At 40.3% G+C, this 20,216-nt stretch overlaps 1 protein-coding gene across 1 annotated transcript; it reads left to right on the forward strand.

Moving 5' to 3' along the window:
- The first annotated feature begins 9,050 nt into the window (after positions 1 to 9,050).
- calm1a (calmodulin 1a) lies at positions 9,051 to 17,288 on the forward strand. The gene is made up of 6 exons (XM_003445440.5): positions 9,051 to 9,243; positions 15,291 to 15,321; positions 15,418 to 15,561; positions 15,670 to 15,776; positions 16,875 to 17,010; positions 17,123 to 17,288. The coding sequence occupies exons 1-6, from the start codon at positions 9,241 to 9,243 to the stop codon at positions 17,149 to 17,151; spliced, it is 450 nt and encodes a 149-aa protein (XP_003445488.1). The 5' UTR covers positions 9,051 to 9,240; the 3' UTR covers positions 17,152 to 17,288.
- The last annotated feature ends 2,928 nt before the right edge of the window (positions 17,289 to 20,216 follow it).

Genomic DNA, 20,216 nt, shown 5'->3' on the forward strand with positions numbered 1-20,216 from the left:
AAAATATCCACCCTGGCAGGCGTTTTTAAAAATCTCCGTTTTCAGTGACCGAAAACGCCGTTTACGTGTGGACGAAAGGTGCAAACGCATAGAAAAATCTGCGTTTTCAAAAATACCCGGGTACGTGTGGACGTAGCCTGAACCTCTGTTGTTCTTCCACCATCTCATCATCTCTATGTGCTGCAGCAAACTGGGACTGTGGCACAGAACAGTTGATGGTCATGTTGTTCTCCTGCTTTGCAGCTTTGTTTGAGTCTGAATCGCGTCTTAAACGTGCAAAACTAAGAAAAGCAGATCAATATTTTCTTCTTGTTATTTAATGGTGGTTGGCAACCAGCGAAAGGAGCATTAACCGCCTCGATCAATATCTTCTATCCGCCATTGTTGTTTTGAAAGTGTGCGCCATACGTCACGTTGTACGTCAGGTAAAGGTGTGGCTCTCCCATTGAGATGTGTAACAAGTGCTACACACACCTGTCGCATAACACGCTTTAAAAAGTAACATTCGCTTTCAAAACACAACCCAACGCGCTAAACATGAACAAACAAAAACACACGTGTTACATTATCACGTATATCCAGGACATCTCTTCTGAACCAAGATGAAGTGGTGCTACAAGGAGAGTGCACTTTATAGCAGTCTGGCCTGCCACAAAATGCACCGCTAAAAATACAGTTTCTGCTTGTCCCAGAATTTATTATATTTGAGAGTGAAGTTGTAGGACTGATGCTGGTTAGTGGTGTAGGTTTCATGGATGTGACACCTGAACTTGTGTAAAATGACCACCAGAGCATATTCCGAGACTTCTGGTTAGTTCACTGTAGTTAGGCAGAGGTGTCTTAAAATTACCACCTTATACAGAAACAATGAAGTTCCAGTATAAAAAAAAGAATAAGAAGAGAAAAAAGCTACACCCTGCTAAATGAAGTAACTTTTAAACATTAGTCTAAATGTAACATATAGAAAGGAAATCAGTCTAAGTACGTTACCTAGTAAGTATACTATTAATGCTTCTTGGGACTACATTGGCCCCTGTTTTAGTATATAGAAGTATACTTGAAATTAACTTTTATATGTACTTTTTGTTCACTATAACTGTACTAGCATAATGTCCTTTCCAGTCTATAAGAGTATACTTGAAATATACTCTACTCTAACACAATACTAAACTTACAAGTATACTATTGATTTACTTTTTAGTTTATATTTGGCTTACTTCTGGTTGAAACATAGTAATTACAATCCAGTTGAAACATATTTTTCACATGTAACAAATCACTCCATTCCCCAGACAGTCAGATAATAGTTCCAACTATCAGAAGGCTTCCTTTGCAGAGAACTACACTCATAGTTCACATACCAGAATTATATTGCAAACAGGTGAGAAAATGATTTGAGAGTTGAGGTTTATTAACTATTGACCCTTTTCACTCACGGTTTAAAAAAATTTTTTCATCCCACTTACTCTGTTCAAAAGGTAAAAGACATTACACAAGAATTTGTGACAAATTCTTGTTTGAAACATCAATTATTTGTTTCATAGTTGTTTTAATTTTACAGTTAAAGCACTGCAATGCTTGCTGGGTATTTCGTTGTACTTCTTAGTATACTTCAGTTATACTTCAAATACTTCAAATAGTGTAGCTGCAACTTACTCAAGTTAAAATGATGCTGTATATTGTAGTTTACATGTGATACTACTCTCACAATGAATTGCATTTTATGGTAACACACTCTGAATGAGGATTTAGGTAATTACTCTTAGATCTACAGTGGAAAACAACAGAAATCCAGATCGTGTAATAGTATAATCTCAGTAACATCACCAATTGTTACATTTGCTGTATTTTACAGCTGTTTCCATGAGTACAGTGAGTTACCGTAAAAATAATGTAATCTCATGGAATTTTCCCACAATTACTTGCAAATTACAGTACTAAACTGCAAACATCCTTTAGAGTTTTTTACTGTTGATTTTGCAGTACTAAGCTATGGAAATTACTGCAAAGGCTAACAGTGCAGATAAAAGATAATATTGAAAAACTTATTAGGAGTTGGGAAGGAGACCTCCAGTGTCACTGTGATGATTCTGCCTGGAGTGAGTCCATAGAATCTGTGCATTCTTTATTTCTTAATAACAGATTTAAAGAAATACAATATAAAATTTTACACAGACAGTATAGAACGCCAACTCTTCTGAATAAAATCGATCAGGTCATCACAGTGTACTAAATGTAAATCTGCGGTGGGGACCTAGTTGCATTGTCTTTGGACCTGTTCAAAAATATCAAAATTTTGGCTCTGTGTAACAAAAGAATTAAAGGGTATATTTAAATGCAGAATATAAAAAGATACAGCTCGGTATTTATTGGGGCTGCCAACTCTGAACAAATTTCCAGACAAAAACAAATATAAATTACTATGTAAATTATAGCTCTTGGCAAGAAAATGTATTCTTTTCAATTGGATCAATGAAAAACCACCAACAATAACTTAGCGGTATAAAGAAATCTTCGGAGTCTTACCAATGGAAAGACTGAGTGCAAAATTAAAAGGTAATGATGTTATCTTCATGGATATATGGCGCCCTCTAATGGAATACTTACCTGATGATCTGAGGGAGGAGAGAGGGGCAGGCCCACTTCAATGGTAGGTTGGGCCTGTCAGGTCAACTGTGTAAACGGGTGGTAGACACAACTATTTACTTTACTGTTTTTGTTTTTCTCTTACTTGGTTTAGACTGCTTACTGTGTTGTTGTTTGATTGGGGTTGTTTTGCTTTTTTGGGGGTTTTTTGTGGGGGTTTTTGTGTTTTGTTATGTCAAAAAATCCAAATAAAGAGATTAATAAAGAAAAGAGATAATTTCTGTCACAGAGCACTTAATAAAGGACAGAGTTTGAGATTTTCCATCAGGAACACAAAAAATACACTGCTGCAAAGAGTACGTCTTTGGATTCTCCTGGTTCAAAAAGTATTTTGATGAGAGTTATGGTTTTGCATTTAAAGAAGCAGTTTTTGAACACTAACAGTAGGTGAGGGATGGAAACAAAATGAAATGATACATTTAAGATAGAGATCAAAATAAATCACTCTGAAAATAAACAAAATCAACATCTATAGTACTACAGGTATCTATGGGAGAGTTCCAAAGTGAAAACTACTGCTGACCAAAAAGAAAACAAAGACTCATCTCACATCTGCCAAAAAACATTTTCATAATAACATAATAAAGTAACTCACTCTGATTTTATTTTTGAAAAGTCTGAGTTTATTTTTGAAAAGTCATTTTGCTGAAGCACTGAATGTATCATACAGCAGTAATCACTGCTAGCAATTTTAGTTAGTTTATGTGAGCACCCCTTTGATTTGAGTCACCGATTCCCACTCGCTACTCTACCCTCATGTGTGGCTCTCCAGCCCATGAGACAGGCATGGTCTCCACCTTCCTGGTTGTGGGATTTCTCCAGTGGTGTAAGTGCTGCGGCGCAGTCTGTTGTCACTCTGATGTGGTGCCTTTGGCATAGGTTCAGTGATGTAACCCATCTCTGATGTTCCCTCATATGCAGTCCGCCTAGTGGCATGATTGCCAGTAAAGATGCCATTAACCCCAGCATCTGCAGGCATTGTCTGAATGTGGCCCAGGGCATCTTTTACGATCCCTTGGTAACATGCCTGGATACATGCCTGGTGTTTTTATTAATACGATCTTCAATCCTCAGGTAGTCAAGCAGATCTGGCGTCTCTTTGGAAGGTAGATACATAGAACTGAGTATAGAGGAGTGTGATACAGGGCTTGTGCAGAAATAGTGTTTAAAGTCTGTAGATTGGGAGACGTATATTTCTATTTTGGGGTCTAAATTTCTAGAAAGCAAGCGGTGGATCAGGCTGTGCTGAACATGATCATTAAATACTGTCAGCCGCATAACTTTAGAAGATGAGGGGTCAGATTGCTGCTTCACCTCCTTGACCTTCCCTTTCAGAAAGGTATGTGAAAGAGATGTAAAGTGTGCATAACCACTTTCACCTTGGTCCCAACATATTACAAAAACGTCACATTTTTAATAACGATTGTGTAAACTGTGCCTTTACCCCTCACTTACAAGTACACAACCACTCCCACTGTCACAAGCAGGTATTTTTCGAAACAAAACTCACTTTTATTTCAGATTTTTTACTTATATTTCTTTGCAACAAAGATCTCTATAAAATCTACATTTGACATACTTTTATCGTTAGCTGTTTCAGTCTTTCGCCACAATTTTTTTTCCGAGCTGCCTAGGATTATTTTTAATATCCAGCAGATGTCGCTATTGAGCAGCACACTAACACAGTGTCGACACAGTAAGGTTTCACACACTCAGACGTCATCTACTCATTACTACTCTTGCAGAGTAACCCAAGTTATGAGCATAAGGGAACAAACTGATGGCCAGACATTCTCCTTTTTGGCAGAGAGCAGAATTCGTGATTCCATCAATTAAGTTGTTCAGGTCCTGAACCACTTAAGTAGCCTCAGACCACTGAATTACCCCTCAAAACCCTCTCACCGAAGTTTGCTAGTCTTCTTTTTCTTTATATTATTTATGGGGGGGGTGGCAAACAGCAAAATGGTGCAGCTGCCACCAACCGGTGTGGAGCGTGGACCGAAAAAGAAAAAGTAAAATAAAATTTTAAAAAAAGAACATTTAAAAAGTCCCCCCAAACAAATTAGTCTGCCTTAAAAAAAAAAAAAAAGAAGAAAAGAAAAGAAACAAATATGGCCTGATAACCTTCACTTCTCGACTTCTTACAAAATAAATCAACTAAGTCCAGTTTCACTTTCATATCACCAAGGCTTTCAGTCAGTTTGTCTTCTTTTAGCATCATATTTCTGACAGTGCATTAAAACATGCTCTATCGTTTCTTCTTCTCTATTTGCTGAATGACTGTCTTGAATTCGAGTCTGAGCATATAACAGATCTTAGTGGACTTGCATCTTCAATCCACTGGACAGCTAACAGTATTGAAACCATACACTGATACTCCGTCACTGATCCTTTTCCATACTTTGACATTAAACTCAGGAATAATAAATAGTCCACTTTGGTTGGCTGTATTCCATGATGCATCTGTGTAGATTTTGACATAACTTATATGCCTGCACAGTATGTGAGTTTAATATAAAACCCCTATCCTTGTTCTTTTTGTCCAGTAGTTTGAAATCTACTACAGCATCAGGAAGTATCCATGCTGGTATTATAGGTAATGGTAGAGACTGATTCATGCTGATGTTGTCCATATTAAGTTCAGCCGCTTCCTTCCGTTAGCTGATCTCTTCTGATTTCTAATGGCATATCTCCCATTTCTACCTTTACTGCTGCTGTTGTTGGGGTTGTTTTAAACGCACCTGTTCAGAGTCTTAGCACCTGATATTGGATACTATCTAACTTATGAAGATTTGTTCCGGCGTTTGCTGAAGTCCAAAAAATTTAGGCTTTATAAACTTTATAACTATTTCCAGACTGATAGATGTATGTTACTTGGTTTCTTTAAAATGTGGCATGATGATAAATATATGGGAAAGTAACACCAACACATATTTTTGAGATCTTTAGTCTACTTCTCTTGAGTGTAGTTTGTAAAAATTTAACTTATGTTAAATTTTGTTAATCACAGTTAATTCATGATTTAAAAAGAGGGGCAATTGTTTTTTCAAACAGAGTCAGAAAACAAAAAACAAAAATTCATGCACACAGTTTTAACTTTCAAGTGGATATCAATTTTATTCTATTACTCAACAGTTGTACAACAAACTTTGTTACAAATACATTTAAAAGTTTAGATTTTAAATAAAAAGAGGATAACACCTCTTAATTTCTGCTTCACACGCACCTGTAAACTACCTGGAAGATCTTACCCGCCTTCCGGTCTGTCTACAGCTGCGGTGGAGACGCGTTGTGGTTTGACGCATTGCAGATCCCCTCCTGCCAATCAGCAGCCTCCTTACAGCATGCAGAACATTGCGGGTCCGCGCTGTCCAATGACAATCCGGCTCTCAAAATCAAACCTGCAACTGTACCCAGTGCAGTCAGCCGCGCTGTTTAGAGCGTATCCTTCCGCCTGTATAAAAGACCGTTACACAAAGTAGTCCGCCAGTTTCTGCGCGGCCGCGCTACAGTGTTAGTGTCGCGTTATTGAGGTCATAATAATTATATTTCTGGATATGTTTTAAATATTTTTAATTGTCATGAAACATATAATGACGGCAATATGGTTTCAAATGACATTAATTTTGCCTTAAATGTAAATATTTGTCAAAGATAAACCAGAACACCTTGAGATTGCAGGGTACGCCATAAACAGGTTTTTATTTAATTGGAGAGTCGACAGGTGCTGAGAAGTAACAGCACTCTATTTAAAATGATACTTTATCCAGGATACTTAGACTAGATAAGATTTAATAGAGTTTCTCAAAGCCAAACATGTAGGCTGGCAACTCCTAAATTATGTGATGAAAATGTAAGTATATTGTTTTCTATATATATAACCTGCAGTACTATTCCTAATCACATTAACACAGTTAATATGTGTTAATGTGACCAATAAATACAGAACAATCCAAAACCATATGTAGAAATCTTCCAGTGGCTTCAGCATAAAAGGAAAAAACTAATGTTTTAAGGCTTTTTTACATTTTGAAAACAGCAAACCATATTCAGAAAGCACCTCTCATTATTCTTGCAGACAGATGACATTTGAATTGTCTGGGCTGACTCACCAACTGATGCCTTCACCTAATGGGACTGTCGATGCTCTTAAATAGTCAAATTGCACAGAGTGAAACTGCAAGGTTTTGTGCAGTGGGCAGACTAATGCTTAAAGCCCCATGATATAAGATCCACATATTCATGTAACCAACTGTTAGAAAACTAAGTAAGCACCATTGTTCCATCTAACCCTAAAGTAAATAATGAAAATAATTAATGACCCTAAACAACACCCAAACCCTATTACCAGTTGGCTTGTGAGCAATGTTACTTTTTAATTTTTTTAATTGTAATTTTTTTTAAAAAGTCAGTCTTAGCCTGTATTTGGTGGCGATGACAGATGACTGGAAGTGGGCAGGTAACGTGCTAATCTAAATGTTTTTATTATTACAGCAATAACTAATAGGAGGAAAGTGAAGCTTGACTGACACATGAGGCCAGTCCTGCTGGTTTCACAGGTTAACATTAACCTCACCATGTGTAATTAATTAAATTTAATTAATTAGATCCCAAATTAAGATTTGATTTTCTGTATCGTGCGGTAAGTATTTTTATTTCTCATCTATATTTGGTAATCTTTACATGTTAGTGTGTTGAAATCAGCTGTGACGTCCAAGTGGTGGATATGACTGTAAACACTGCAAGTTCATGTCCTGATAATCCTCCTGGTAATCTTTATAGTTCCAAAAGAAATGTTTTTTTCATTGTGACCTGAAATAAGCAACTGAGGCCATGAAGATGTTTCTAACTTTCCAGTAGGTGGCCATTACAACAAATGTTTAAGGAATTTTGGCACTGGCTTTGCTAATGTCCATGAGGATATACTGCATAATCCTCCTGTCAGATCCTTAGAGTAACCAAACTTTACAAAAATTGACCAAACGTTTTATTAGTGATGACCCGAAATGGGATATTAAGTCAATCACAGGTATCGCCCTCTGGTGGCCAGTAGAAAGAACAAAAGGTTTTGGGGCACTTCGTGAGAACGTCACTTTGCAGAGCCGGAAGCTCTGCAAAGTGCTCTACAGCTCTTTTCAGGCTGTAGCATCTCCCCCCCCCCCCCCCCCCCTATTTCCTGGAGCGTGATCTTTTGTCACACGATAAGAAATGTGGCGTGAGAGCAGCACATAGGAGTGGTTGTGGTTTAACAGGTAGAGTGGGTCATCCACCATGATGTAAGCTCAGTGCTACAATCCCTCGCCTCCACCACATTGTCAAAAATGGTGAAATAACATACCATGTCCAGGTGATGGATACTTAAAGCTCAACATTTCCTGCAACTAGGGTGACCAGGTGTCCCATTTAAAAAATGTAAAGCCTACATCATATTTGTCATTCACATTCATGTTTTAAATACAAAAAAAAGTCCTTATAGTCATTTAAAAAACTAACTTTTATGTTATTCCTACATTTAAGTTTTGAAACTCTAAGAAGCAAATGTTCTGCAAAGGCATATTTACATTGACAGTCAAGTTATACTTCTCCAGAGCTTCTGAAGATCTTTCTTGTTTTCTTTGGACATTGGCTGTTTGTACCTGACCATTTTCAGAAAAACATCTTTTATTTGTTTATCAAGCCACTCAATACTGAGCAGTGAATCATTCAAGGATGAAAAAGCACCTCACTCACAGGATGTCTACAGATCATTTGTATCTTCAGGCATCTCAGCATTGTGGTTCCTTAAAAAAGACAATGAGAGAATGGGACAAGTGAAAGACAAGAGAAGAAGTGGCGAGCTTAAAAAAAATATCTACACCAGACGAACCATATCCAAGAGTCTTGTATTTAAGAAACAGGGGAACAAAATTCCAGCAAACACCTAACACAGGACCTGAGAGATGCATCTGGAGCTTCAGTAGATCCATCTCCTGTTCATTAAAGCCTCATCAGAAATGGTCTCTGTGGAAGATTGGCTGTCAAGAAGTTATTCTTAATGAAGAGAAACAGGAAAAAGACAGAGGCATGCCAGATTACACAACTGGTCTTATGGAGTGTTTGTCAATATGTACAGAATAGAGAGGTACAACAGTGAGTATCTACAGCCATCTATAAAACATGGTGGAGGCTGTGTCATGGTTTGGGGTCAGACCAAACCAGCGTGCATGTCTTGTATCACACCCTTTGGTGGTGCACTCCAACACCACCAAACCTACCCAAGCATTGTAATAATAAATATAGACCTTACCATTCAATTTAATACAGTTCCACTTTGGTTTCCTTCCTGATTTCTAACTAAGTGTGGTTATTCCTACTCATAACTTGTCTGGAGTTAAACTAAACATGACAACATTGTGCGCATGAACGCGTGCAACGAGCGCGGGGAGCCACACTCACACGTCTTTGCGGAGGAATACCGTGAAAGCTGTGCGGCGGTGCTTTGTCCTGCGTGCCCGCCTCCAAGCAGCAGCCAGCCCTCCTGCTCTGTGGCGACCGTCCATTTCCCTCTGTTCCCCCGTAGCGTTAGCAGACCTGCTGTTGGAACTCCGCACAGACATGGTGAGTATTTCAACCAGCCGTGCCTTGTGATGTGTCTGGATTTAAGCTGTGCGAAGTTGACTGGAAGCCAGATGCGGGGTTGAAATATCTCCGTAGTAGAACGCTCATGGATGAACGTTAACACTGTTGCGGTAGTAGACAGAGACCCTGCGGGCGGAGCAGTTTATTATCACCGCGGCTTTTCCCTCCCCCCCCCTTTTTTAAGAGCCCACTCTGTGAAATTACAGCCGATTTTGGTGCCATAAGCACCCCCACAAACTGAGAACTGAGAGGTAGTACTCGTTACAGGTGGCCACAGTTGGTAGTTGTGGTAGAGCTGTTGGCTGGTTAGCATTACAGCTAACAGTGGTCCCCCGCCGATAGCCCGATTTTCCGGTGTTTTTTTTGTTGGGTTTTTTTTTGCCGGAGAAGTAAGGATGGCTCATTTCCTCAGGAGGAGAGTTGCCTCTCTCTGCTGATTATTCTGAGACATGGAGCTGTAAAATAAAGGTGCACATCTGCCCTCCATGTTCAAACGATTTATGTAAGGGTGCATATTTTCATAGGCGTTAACTCAACAGTTGTAGATAAGAGCTGTCAAAGTCCAACGTGTAACCATTGTAAAAGCCGCTGATAGTTCTAATTAGGCCAGAGGTTATGGTGTACACACATGCATACTCTTTGCGTAGAATAAAACGTGTTTGACCTGTTTTGACGTCACATCTTTAAGTACAGATTGTTGCTCCTAGATGAAAAGTCTGGTCTGCAGTGGATGCACACTGCAAGCACCATGTTACACTATTTATACTATTTAAACACGCTCATACACCACTGTTCCTGGGTTGTGTGTCCAGGAATGCACTGTGCCAGTCTCCAGGTTAGTGGTAGCATCCCACCCAGGTTTGTCGTTTATAGCTTGTGGGGGGAGTTAATTGCATTCACACATTCAGGACTCTATTAAGTATAAAAATTGACCCTTTTGTAGCTCATATTTTTTGTTAAGTGTGTATTTGATGTCTTGTTTAAAAAAAACATTTACTGAAAAAAAAGAATTTGGTTAATGCACATAAATGCACCTAAACCTCAACGGGTGGCTTTTAGTGTTGTAACTTGCCTGGTTATGTTTTCACTGCAAACCCTAACCCAAGTACCCCTTATTACCTAAACCTAACCGAGTTCTCTTCGGTGTCATAACTTCACCAGATGGTTTTTAAGAGTGCCATAACCTAACCTTAAAACAGTACCTTAAACTAACCGGGTAGTCTGATGATAATTAATAACATATTTAAAATAAAACTGTAAACATTTCTTTCTTTTATGACTACGGCTGTGGTTTCTGGTGTGAAGAGTGAAATGATTTATACCACCATCTTCCAAGTTTTGATTTATAATTTTTTTTTCTTTTTTTTTTGCCCTTCAATAGTGGAAAATATTACTCTTGTGAACATGAATTTTTACATATCGGTCCAAGTGGGTAAATTATGTGGAACTTCCCAGTGTAAAGTCTACAATAAAGCTAGCATATTACTAGCCAGCTACAGATATGTTTTATTTGAGAGCTTCAGGTTTGAGATTGTGAGTATTAATTGATTTCTGCACATCTACAGTTACAGTTATCATGCTGGAAAACCCCACAATCAACTATAGTAGTCTACTAATACAATTACACTATACTTCTATAATAGCGCATTGTTACACGTGTGGAAACTAAATGGAGTAGGGGGGGTGTCCAGGCTTCAAAAAGAGGAAGTCAAATGCATGCAACCATAAACTGCTGCCTAAAAATATAAATATGCATGATATAATTAGGGGAGGGGCAAAAAAACAAAAAACAGACTCTTAAGAGTAGTGCAAACAGCAGTCCCAGGTAATTAAAGTTCCACTTTACCTGTTGTAGCAGCTTTTGTGGTGGTTAGCACTACAGCAGGGAAGTCAAACTCATTGCACATCGACTGGGAGAGGTTTATGCCCTACTTGAGTGGGCCGGTTTTGAGTGTTTCTAGGCCTTACGTTTCATATCCCTGGTCTGCAGTAGCACATTTAAAGTTAGCGCTAGATAATTGTTGTTGGAGCTTCTCTTCTTTGAATTTTTTGGATTGGCTACAGGGCTCTGAGGTTGGCTTTTTATTGTTTTCTGTAGGAATAAGCAGAAAACAACTCCTTACAGAAGCGGAGCATCTGATTTTTCAGCTTGCTTTTATTAGGGCTGCATAATGGATTAATTAGTATTGTTTGTTTAAAACAAGTGTTTTGACACAGGAGATGTAAAGCTCTGTATCTGTGTATGTATTTACTGTATTAGACATGTAGAGAACAAGCGTGCAGATGTTGACTGCCATTCTTCAGCCTGTAGATACCATAATATAGTTTACTCTGGCTGTTCTTCATAATATTTATTTTTGTCATCGTGAGATCATGTCCAAAAAATGAGTCATCTGAGAGATGCCTGCATCTGAAAAGGAACACAAACCAACAGCCTTCAGGTTCAAGGTGCACACCTGTTATTTCAAGCTGTCCACCTGGCGCTGATCAACCCTCTAAGAAAGAATTTGAGGGGGAAAATCGCAGTGACTTTCAGACCTGTATTTCAGGTCCTGAATGGTTCAAGTTAGTCGAATGACCCCCAGTGAAGACTGTTGGCTGTATCTTAGATTTGACATTGTTAATGTTTGTTTCAGTCTTGCTTCTGATTGGTTGATGTAATTCAAGCTCCAGAGTTTGTACTTTAATTATCTAGTCCCCGAACCTAATAATGACCTCTAAAAGCTGCTTTACAAGGCCATTTCCTGCGAGGGAAATTACCCTGTGGTTAGTTTGTGGTTGCTATAGCTACGTAGGTGAGAAAGTTGACACAGGAAGTAGGCTGAAGCTGTACTTCCTTGTACTTCCTTACATATGCAGGATTAGTTTAAAAGCAGACAGACTTGTCTTGCGTGACATGTCCATCACGAGTCCGCTTTAACTATCAAAGTACAGGGAACAGAAGTTGTCGTGTTCAGCTTTAATCAAAGCCATCTGCACGGAGTTTAATTTTACATTTCAGAATAATACCCATGGGTGCTGTAGAAGGAAATAATAGAGCCCTCATACTTGACGTGGTTCTACTGCCGGGCGCCTTGAGAGGAATTTGGCCTGGATATTAGAGGTGTTAGCAGCTTGTTAACCATCGCTCGGCCTAACACAGATCAGCGCCGTCATTAGTGTCCGCCTTTCCCTTGGGTCACATGAGTACAAAGCATATTTTGATAAAGATATCAGTGCTTAAAATTAAGGCTGTACAATTGATCATTTTACCATTTTAGTTTCAGTTACAGGTTTGGCTTCCAGCTGTTTTTATTATTAAAACAGGATCATGTAGATAATGCTGTTAATGTGCCCGACCTCTTACTTTGCCTTTGAGCATATACACAAAGTTCAAGGAAATCTACTTTATTAAAAAATAGATTTCTAATTAATTAACCAGTCTGCAATTGTGCTAAATAATTAGGACCTCAAAATAATGAAAATATTTTTTTATTCGTATAGCTTTTATCTAAACTACAATTTCTTCCCATGAACACACAATAAAATTCATCAAAAACAAATATAAAGATGATAATATCTTTCATGAGCAAAGCAATGATGAGGTCAGGCTTGATGCTGTCTTCCCAGTGAGGATTATAGCTTAATAACCCAATACCTGTATCATATTAATGGAATGGAAAACTAAACAAAAGAACAGTATGGATGTACTGTTGTTGTTCTTCCTTTGAATGCTACATGTTCATTGTAGAAGATGTAGTAATCAATTACAGGCACTCTTACTGTTACTTATGACCCTTGTGATTCAAAAGTGCCACTGAATTCCCAAAAGCTGTATAGATGTTGATAGTCTTGGGACCTTAGACAGTTTATGTAGTAAGTTTAATCTAGAAACAAACTGAAAAGAAAAAAAAAAATCCCATCTGCATTGAGGAGAAGGTGTAAGTTTGGCCTGCTTTGGGGAAAAATTAGTAAGTGGAGAAAGGGGAACTTCCTGAGGGGTCCACTTGGTGTGAACCATGATGCTTTGCAGGAGGTCAGATGACTAGCCAACCGATCCTCCCTGGGAGCTGCAAATGTAGCAGTGAGATGACAGGTGACAGATTAGCACATACATGCACACACACACTGAACTCCCATGACCTCCCCCCTGGTCTGGACACCGTTACTCTCACACACCTAACGTCAATTTTACTGACAAGTTTCACTGACCTCCTCCGGCCTCGATTTCTTTGTCCCACTGCTCTTCATGTGTTGAGCTCCCGCAGGAGGTTTTGAATGTCCATGTGTCGGGGAGGCTGAAAGACTGCTAAGAGAGGGGTTCTCCAAAGTTGTTGGAAGCAGTTGGAGCCAGGGAAGAACGGTGCCTGGTCACTTGGATAGAAAGCTCAGCTGAGAGACTGACACACAGGAAAACGTCAACAGGTGGAGCAACTTTTCCATCAACCTTGCTGGTCAGTGCCAATCTGCTGACTCTTTCTGCTCTGGGGAAAACTTCTGTCATCCATCTACACTGGAATGACTGAAAGACGAGACGACTGATGCATCCGTCTGCCCATCCAGGACAACTAAAAACATCTTTTAGCATCTTATAATCCACGTTCCTGAATATGTAACTATTCAGAAACATGGCAAAGTCTCCTCCTTCCATCCTTTCTGCCAATCAGAAGCGACGGATAGATGTCTAATCATTTTTTTCATCCACCCATTCCTCCCAGTTCCTGCCTTTCCTGCTATCACTCATTCGTCATGCTGCCCAAGAAAATCGCCGTCTACCCAGCAGATGACGAGCTGGTCAGCTTGTCCACCGTTTATGACCTCCTGGACGAACAGCAGCACTACTATAAAGAGCTGATCCAGCAGCAGGAGAGAAGCTACAGGGCCTTCCTGCAGATGCTGATGGACTCGTCATCAAGCCGCATGGACGGCCTCGTCAGAGAGATGCAGGACCTGAGGAACTGCCTGCAGAGAACCAAAGCTGAGCTGGCTGAAGTAAAAAAGCAGGGCGTCCAGACCAGCAAGCGGGCTGAGTGCCTGGCTGAAGGCTTGGTGATGGTGCGGGGAGCGCTCGACGGGCTGACCATGAAAACCGGAGGAGGTGGTGGTGGTGGAGCAGGAAGAGGTGTGGATCTGAAGCAGCGCAGAGCACCTGGAGGGTTAAGGCTGGATGGGGGAATAGGAGGTGGAGGCAGGGATGTGAAAAAACCAGAACCAAAAGCAGTGAAGCTGGTGGCAGACCTGACAGATATCCACTTTGGTGATATAAAGGTTGGATTCAAATAGTGAGATCCCTGATTAATCCACATGCCCGCATTTGCTTCCTAATGTCACTATCAAAAGCCTTGAAGCTTCGTCAGTGTTTTTGTTGATGTTGTGTGGAGTTTGTCTATGCGCTGAGAGCTGGCTGAAGAGAACCAGCAAAGCAGGAGGAACATTAACGTCACCTCCTTTGGATTTCCACAAGGAAATTCAACCCGAGCCCTTCACACAATAATGCCTCTGTAGGGCTGTTAGCCATCAGAGCGAGTCATGAAACGACTCACTCTTTCTTTCTTTCTTTTTTAGTAACGTTATAATCCTGCAGTGTTAAACTGGGCTTTTTGAAATAAGGAAATTTTAGATCACTAAATGACAGTAAAAGCAGTAAGCTATGGTAAACTGTGAAGATGATGACTGAAGATGAAGAGTTCTGCCAGGCAAAGTTTGCATGTCACAAGTCGACCACAACAAAGTGCTTACAGAAGCAGTTCTCACCACTCTTTGCGACGCCTGATGAGGCGGTATCTGATTAATCTCAATTTAAAAGATAATCAAGTCTCATTAAAGAAAAAAAAATGCTTAGTTTGTTGAACCAAAACAATTTTATTGCATTTCTTTCTTTCTTTCTTTCTTTCTTTCTTTCTTTCTTTCTTTCTTTCTTTCTTTCTTTCTTTCTTTCTTTCTTTCTTTTTCTTTCTTTCTTTCTTTCTTTTTTTCCAATCTTGGTAATAACCTAGCATATTAATTCATTCTTTGATGTGTGTGTTTTTTGTTTGTTTTTTTTTCAGGCTGACCAACTAACAGAAGAGCAGATTGCTGGTAAGGTGATGCCATAAAAACTTTTTTTTTTTCTATTCGCATGTTTACAGCTGCAGTGTAAATGTCCTTTCTTCTTCTCTTCATTTGCCTGTTCAGAGTTCAAGGAGGCCTTCTCCCTGTTCGATAAAGACGGAGATGGGACCATCACCACAAAGGAGCTGGGCACTGTCATGAGGTCACTGGGTCAAAACCCAACCGAGGCAGAACTCCAGGACATGATCAACGAGGTGGATGCTGATGGTACGCTGCTGTCCTCCCTCGACACGGGGGAAGGATTCATCTGTCTAACTTGTCTTTTTTAAAATACCCTTTTATCAATGATGAGTCATATTTACCTCCTACTCCTAGGCAACGGGACCATCGACTTCCCCGAGTTCCTGACAATGATGGCGAGGAAGATGAAGGACACTGACAGTGAGGAGGAGATCAGGGAGGCATTCAGAGTCTTTGATAAGGTGGGCCTGGTTTAAGTGTTTTTCATACATATTTTGACGTATGAATGCTGCAGTCATGCAGATGGCATACTGTGCTGCTTTTCGTAGCAATTTCCAGTCACTGGAAACAAGAGAAATTGTGTAGGTCTTTATAGATTTCTTGTTGATATGAAGAGTAGAAAAGAACTCGTAAATGCTTGTGGGGGGAAAAAAAAAACAATTTCCATACGAGCCCTGGGTGTGTTCTCAGCACTCCTCCTGATGCATTTGAAGCATTTAAATAACTCTTAAGAAGCAAAAATGCTGCTGGTTAAAAGCGGCGACTAAACCCAAAAGCTCTGCTGACAATTTTCCCCCCATAAATGCTCTCGGAAAGCGAGTGAAAATAGCTTTAAGAAATGGGAAAGATGAGGGAATGTTAGTGGCTTGGAAGGACCAAACCTTCCAGTCTGAAGGTGATCACAAAGGAGCCAGCCACGTGTAAGGTGATAAAGCTGCTCAGACGGATGTAGATGTGTTGGATTAAGATGTGTACAGCTGCTACTTCTGGACAATGTTTATGTGTAAACATGAAGCTGGCATGAATTTAAGGGGGCCAAAAAAGTATGAGGACTGTATGATTATCATACAATGCTATTCTCTGAACATGTTTGAGCCACACAATTTAAAGCACCTTAAGATGATTTCTGTACATTTAGTATATATACATATATAACTAAAATACATTTATCATGTTTGTTTGTTTTTTCTTAAATTTTAAAATGATTCATCAGATGTGTCCAGGCAGTGTGCCCAACTTAAGTCTGTGTGGGGAAACTGACTCACCTCATGTCATATTCAAAGCAGGAAGTTAGAAATAGGAATCAAGGAAGTGGCCAGTCAGTTTTCAAAATAAAACACCCTTTTCATAACAACACTTCTGATATGAAGCCACAGCTCCTCACTGTAAATGACTCCTAACTAATCCAGCGTGCTCCTCATTGGAGGATGTGGTGAAGAGTAAAATGTGATTTCTTAGATTTGACCCCCTGCCTCACAAATCCAGAGTAGATGTCTGGAGTTACACAAACATGGCGGCACGCGTGTTGGTCTGATCACTTTTCCCCATCTCTTTGTCAGGATGGAAACGGGTACATTAGTGCAGCAGAGCTGCGTCATGTGATGACTAACCTGGGAGAGAAGCTGACAGACGAGGAAGTAGACGAGATGATCAGGGAAGCAGACATTGACGGGGATGGACAGGTCAACTACGAAGGTGAGCTTGGTCATGATCGTTATTAGAAGCTCCAGAGCTCTGATTGGTCCTGAGGCTTGCTGTGTTATAATTCCTGATGGCTTTTCTTTCTCCGCCTCTTCTTTCTCTACAGAATTTGTCCAGATGATGACCGCCAAGTGAACTGGGCTTGCGTTAACGACAAAGAATCCGTCAAAAGTTTCACTTACCTCTTATTGCAAAAATCTACATTTAATCATACTGTTCTGTATCAACAACTTAAACTGAATGTTCAAAATCTCAGATCTGTCCATATTAAACAAGTTCACAAAAAGAAAAAAAAAACAACTAACTGAATCTGCATGTACTGGCTTGTACCCCCACTTCTCCGCCCCGCTACCCTCTCCCATCTCAGCGCCAAGCTGTCCAATCAGATCTCAACTCAACAGCCGAGCGGTCGCCGCGCAGCTGGCTTCCTGACGTCACTGCGATGTTTCGGGACGGCCGATCGCCTTTCTTCCTCGACTTCCTGTCTTCTTTCATTTCTGTTCTTCATGCATGAGGCTTTTTGTGGGTTAGTGTCAAGAGCACGGCCGGAGGAAGCAGTCGATGGTCCTCAGGTCGGCTTGGGAGGTGTTGGTTAGCTGAGCGAAGGAAGCAGCGGCACTTTCACAGTTTGCTTACCTAAGTGAAGTTAGATATTTTTAAGAAAAGCATAAAAATGGAATAAATAAGAAGTCATTTTAGATCTTGTGTTTCGGGCATGTCACTTTTCCTTCGTGTGTTTACCTTTTGTTCAAGGCGGGGTGATGATTTTGAGCCATGTTGGGCGGCGAGTGTGTCGTAGGGTTTCACAGCGGTTGGTTAAAGATGATCGATGTACACACGCAGCTTTTGAGGCAACACTGGGTAAATGAATGGTTTCAGATTAACAGGAATTCTTTATTAAAGAATAAAATGTCATTGCCTCAGATGCTGTGTGCATACATGTGCGTTTGTTTCACTTTAGTGGGGACGGGGGTCGGTCCTTTGCGGTGTTTCTATCTTCTGTTTGTGCGTGTGCGTGCGTGCGCGTGTGTGTGTATGGGTGCGGCGAGGCCCGGCCCAGTCCAGCTGTTCTGTTTGGTTCAGTTGATCTGCATTCCAAGATGTACATGCTCGTCTTTACATTTTGTTTTTCCAATAAAAACACAAACATGAACTGAGATGCCACTTTGTGTGTGGGGATTTTTTTTTTAAAAAGCTGACTTGTGTGTTTTCCTGCAACTCTGTGGGGGACGTGCTGCTTTAAAATGACTCATTGGTGATCGGTGTGATGTCTTGCTGTGAGCACAGACTCTGAAACCCACCTAACATATTTTGGGATGAGATTAACAAAAACTACTTTCTGCAAAAGCACAAGACGGTGATAAAAGGATGCAACCACGGACTGCATAAAAAAGATGTTTTTTGTTGTTTTTGGGAGCCATATATTGATAATAGGGTGGCCTTATTAGCTTACATTTTCAATATTGTTTAGAAAGTCACGTCAGTTTTTGGCTTCAGTTTGTGATGTTTTGTTTCAGTCTTACTTCACTGACTCGTCAGTAAACCCACATTCATTTATTGCCAGGCCATTGAAGGTAAATAAAGTATAAGGAAATCAACTGTTAATAATTTTATATTTTATAAATCCGCTAGTGAACCATCAATTCAGTCATCTACCACTTCTTTGGGCCAGGTCCCACTTCCCTCTGCTGATCCAGGGGAATACAGAGGTGTTTCCAGGCTAGCTGACACATGTTATCTCTCCAGTGTGTCCTGGGTCCATCCCGGGGTCTTAACCCGGTGCCAGCTCTGATATGGAGGAGTAGCAGCTCTACTCCCCAAGTTCCTACCAAATGTTTGAGGTCCTCACTCTAAGGGATGGAGAGTATCAGCCCTGACCAAATATTTGTGTTCATTTTTACCATAACTGATCAATTCTGGGTACTATAGCGAGATTTTATTTGCCATTTCCAATTGAAATGCTTCATAGGGCACTGTCACTCCTTTTTAGTGACTCAGATTAGCAGACAGCACCATAGGCTATAGACTAGGCTGCAAAACACAAGGCAAAACCATGTGTGAAAAGTCAGTCCACATAGATACTCATGTTAAAATGCCCAACTTAAGAGCAGAAATAATCATGCAAATAACAGTTTTGACCTCTGTGTATAAGCTAATCACAGCACTGCCTGATGTGACTGGCAAAAATGTGTTTTCTTCTCTTTTTTTTAGTAATGAGAGTAGTGGTGATCAGCTGGCCACAATAATCCTGTAAATGTAGCAGAGATTTAAACAAGAAAACAAAACAGAAAATCAAAAACAAGAAGTAAATGATTGAACCTCCATCTGAGGCGTGAATGGGTAAAACCCTCATCTTCTGCAGTAGCCCCATATAAGTCCATCCCTCAGATACTTGCTCCTCACTACATTCTTCTGACTGTCAGGTGAAAGGCTGAAATATTTATGAGAGAGATCTGGAGCCAGCAGAGCTGAAGGCGAGGGGAGAATCTTCTGCACTGGAAAGCCTGTTATTAATGCTGGAGTGGCAGCTCACTAATAGCAAGCAAAGAGCAGCAAGATGTATTAATACACTTCAGACTGTTACATAACTCCAGCTACTAACTCTGTGTGTGACAGAGGGATACATGGATACATCCAACACCTCCTACACTTCTCCGTCCCCCTGTCTGCTCCTCTGCAATCCCACAATCGCCACCTCAGTCTTAAATATTCAAGATGAAGCTTTTCATTTTGACCTCCTCACACAAGTCGTCTTCATCATCACTCAAGCCCCCCTCCCCCCTCCAATTCCTTCTCCCACTCTTTCCTGCAGCTCCCACAGTTTTCTGCTCCCTCCTCTCGTTCTGTTTTGCCCATCCTGTCCCTGGCTCTGTTGCCTAGCAACAGCTCTTCATCTGCAGACAAGACATTCTGGGCGATCTGGAAAAGTCCCTCTGACACCCTACACACACACTCACACGCTGCACAGTTGCATTAAAGAAATATTTGTAAGAGTAACAACTTAACACACTGGAACAGAATCATGTTTTTTTTTTTGTTCACAGCTGGATGCAAAAAATAAAAAGCATCAAATTTCACTTCCCATCTTGTGCAGTTTCAGCATCATTGCTGCAGCCCTTCCTAAAGCCTCAGACTAGTTGCGGCAACTTCCAGCAACTGAACTTCTTCTAGTGGCCACTACAGGCTGACTGCAGAAGCGA

The sequence above is a fragment of the Oreochromis niloticus genome, linkage group LG19, assembly GCF_001858045.2.
Source record: "Oreochromis niloticus isolate F11D_XX linkage group LG19, O_niloticus_UMD_NMBU, whole genome shotgun sequence".
NCBI classification, from domain to species: Eukaryota; Metazoa; Chordata; class Actinopteri; order Cichliformes; family Cichlidae; genus Oreochromis; species Oreochromis niloticus.